Source organism: Mandrillus leucophaeus, unplaced genomic scaffold (genome assembly GCF_000951045.1).
Source record: "Mandrillus leucophaeus isolate KB7577 unplaced genomic scaffold, Mleu.le_1.0 Scaffold1310, whole genome shotgun sequence".
Classification (NCBI taxonomy): Eukaryota; Metazoa; Chordata; class Mammalia; order Primates; family Cercopithecidae; genus Mandrillus; species Mandrillus leucophaeus.
In genome coordinates this window covers 64049-66171 of record NW_012101267.1, presented here as the reverse complement: position 1 = coordinate 66171, position 2123 = coordinate 64049, and the positions used below count along the sequence as shown (strand labels likewise).

Here is a 2123-nt window from a genome sequence, read left to right as displayed (position 1 = left end):
TGTAACACCTTCATGAACGCTCCTTCTGGATTCCCTACAGATGCTTCTTCAGCTGTGAAAAAAGAAGAGACTGCTTTGATCATGAAAGATGATGGGACAGCATGCATCAGTCCACAGCTGTACGCCCCAGTCACACGGAGTAGGAGTCAGCAAACATTCGAGTGCCATTCAGAGAGGAGAAACACACCCAATCCTAAACCTATGAAATGGCAACAACGAAAGGAGAAAAAGACATCTTTTGAAAACATGGCCACCTACTTGGAACATTCCATAGTGTGACACAGAGTAAGTCTGCTTAGGATTATTCCATTGATCCCCAGGGGCCAGTTGCCCAGTGCTCAGTCAAAGCTCAAGGTGGAAGACAAGTGCTACCATGATGACCTGATGAGCTGGCCTCTCTGCAGGCTGCTCCATACCCTGTGCTGTCCTGCCTCACATGCAGAGAGAGAGCACAAGGCTCCCTCACTCCTTGTCCTCGGTGTGCCTGTGTTCTTGCTACCATCACAGCTGAATGCAATGGAAGGCGGTCCTCTGAGAGGAGCAGGGTGGAGATGCTAATGTGGAGAGCCCCTCCCATTGCTGATAGATCCTCATCTGGCACACGCTCCACCCACCCACCCCATTCTCTGCTCCCACATACTGTAGCTCCATCACAGAAGACGCGACATGGAAAAAACACTGTGTCCACCCTAGTTCTTTTCTTAAATTTGGGCAGGGATTCAGGGTGTAGGTTAAGAGGTTTTTAATTTGCCAGATTGTATGCCTATGTTGTTAAATATACAATGAATCTATGGTATGACAGCAGTTTCTGGATAAACATTACTTGAGGTCCTAAAATGCAGAAGGGAAAAAGCAACTTTTATCAGTTGCCTACTTTGCTTTCATTTCATCTCTAATATTTTGCATGCAGAATCATCCAAAGCTTCTGACTGCATGAAGGTCAAGTGTACCAGTGTGCAGCTGATTTTCTTTTCCAGAATTAAAAGTATTTTGGGTGGTGCTGAGGGTCAGAGGAAGAAGTAAAGATTGTGAGAAAGGAGAAACATGGGCTTGGGGAGAACCCAGAATTGGGACAGAAGACCTGGAACAAGGTACAGCACTTAGCACCTCTGATCTTGTTTTTCCTCATCTGTAAAAGGAGATTACCAATGCTGTTCTGCCCACCTCCTGGGGAGAAGGGAAGAATATAATTGGTAAAAAAAAAAGTTTTGAAAAATAAACAACACTGACTTTATGTAGCCAAGCATTATTCATCATCCACCCCATATCACTGGTAGATACCTGTATTCAAGCTATCTGGACATGAAAGCAGTCACATTTTAGAAGTCATGAAGTTGGTGCTAATAAACCTAATCTACAGAAAAACTCCTGAAAGCACTTGAGCATTTGTTCTGTGAATAGAAAGGTTTGAGATTCAGAGCACGTTCAGAGTTGCATGGTCTAAGCTTGGAAAATCCCTCATCCCATTAGAAGAGCCAGGTAGCAATTTCTGGTTATGGAACCAGAAGCTCTCAGGCTTCAAATAAAATAGCATCACTTGTACTCTTATAAAATTGTGAAAACAAAAACAAAAACAAAACTGGATCTACATCTGTCCTATAAGGCCGAGAGTACTTGAGATCTCATGGATATAAAACCAGCTTACAAACTACATTGCACTGTATGAAGAAATTATCACTGGGGGCAAAGCATCAAGCACAGAGCACAGTACACAGTGTGTGGATGTTAATGTTATTCCCTAGTCTTCCCATTCCTTTGTCTTGGTCCTTTATGAATATGGAACAGTTCTATTATTACATTTTCTAATAATAACTGAGAACCTGACTCTCAGCAAGGGAATAGTTCAGAAATTGAGGGAGTTTAACTCTGAATGAGTAAATAAAAATAAAGCAATTATATCATCACTTTACAAATTTATCAATTAAAAATAAAAAAAACAAATACTTAAAATAATGTAACAATTGATCACCAGGCAATTTGGACTCACGACAATGTATGTATACACATCTAGATGTGTATAAGAGACAGGGACTAGACAGTTGGGTAGGAGCCAGAAGACCAATGGGAAGGAGGACAAAGGTGCCCAACCGAAAGGTAAGCATGGCAGTGAGTATGGTATGCCT

General features: G+C 42.0%; 1 protein-coding gene across 1 annotated transcript in view; it reads right to left on the bottom strand.

Moving 5' to 3' along the window:
- Positions 1-881: 881 nt before the first annotated feature.
- Positions 882-2123, bottom strand: part of LOC105534192 (leucine-rich repeat-containing protein 37A3-like) — a 23391-nt gene continuing 22149 nt past the window's right edge. Inside the window, exon 9 of the mRNA XM_011972875.1 lies at positions 882-1000. Within this exon, the coding sequence (XP_011828265.1) occupies positions 882-1000 (119 nt within the window). The remainder of the gene's footprint in view (positions 1001-2123) is intronic.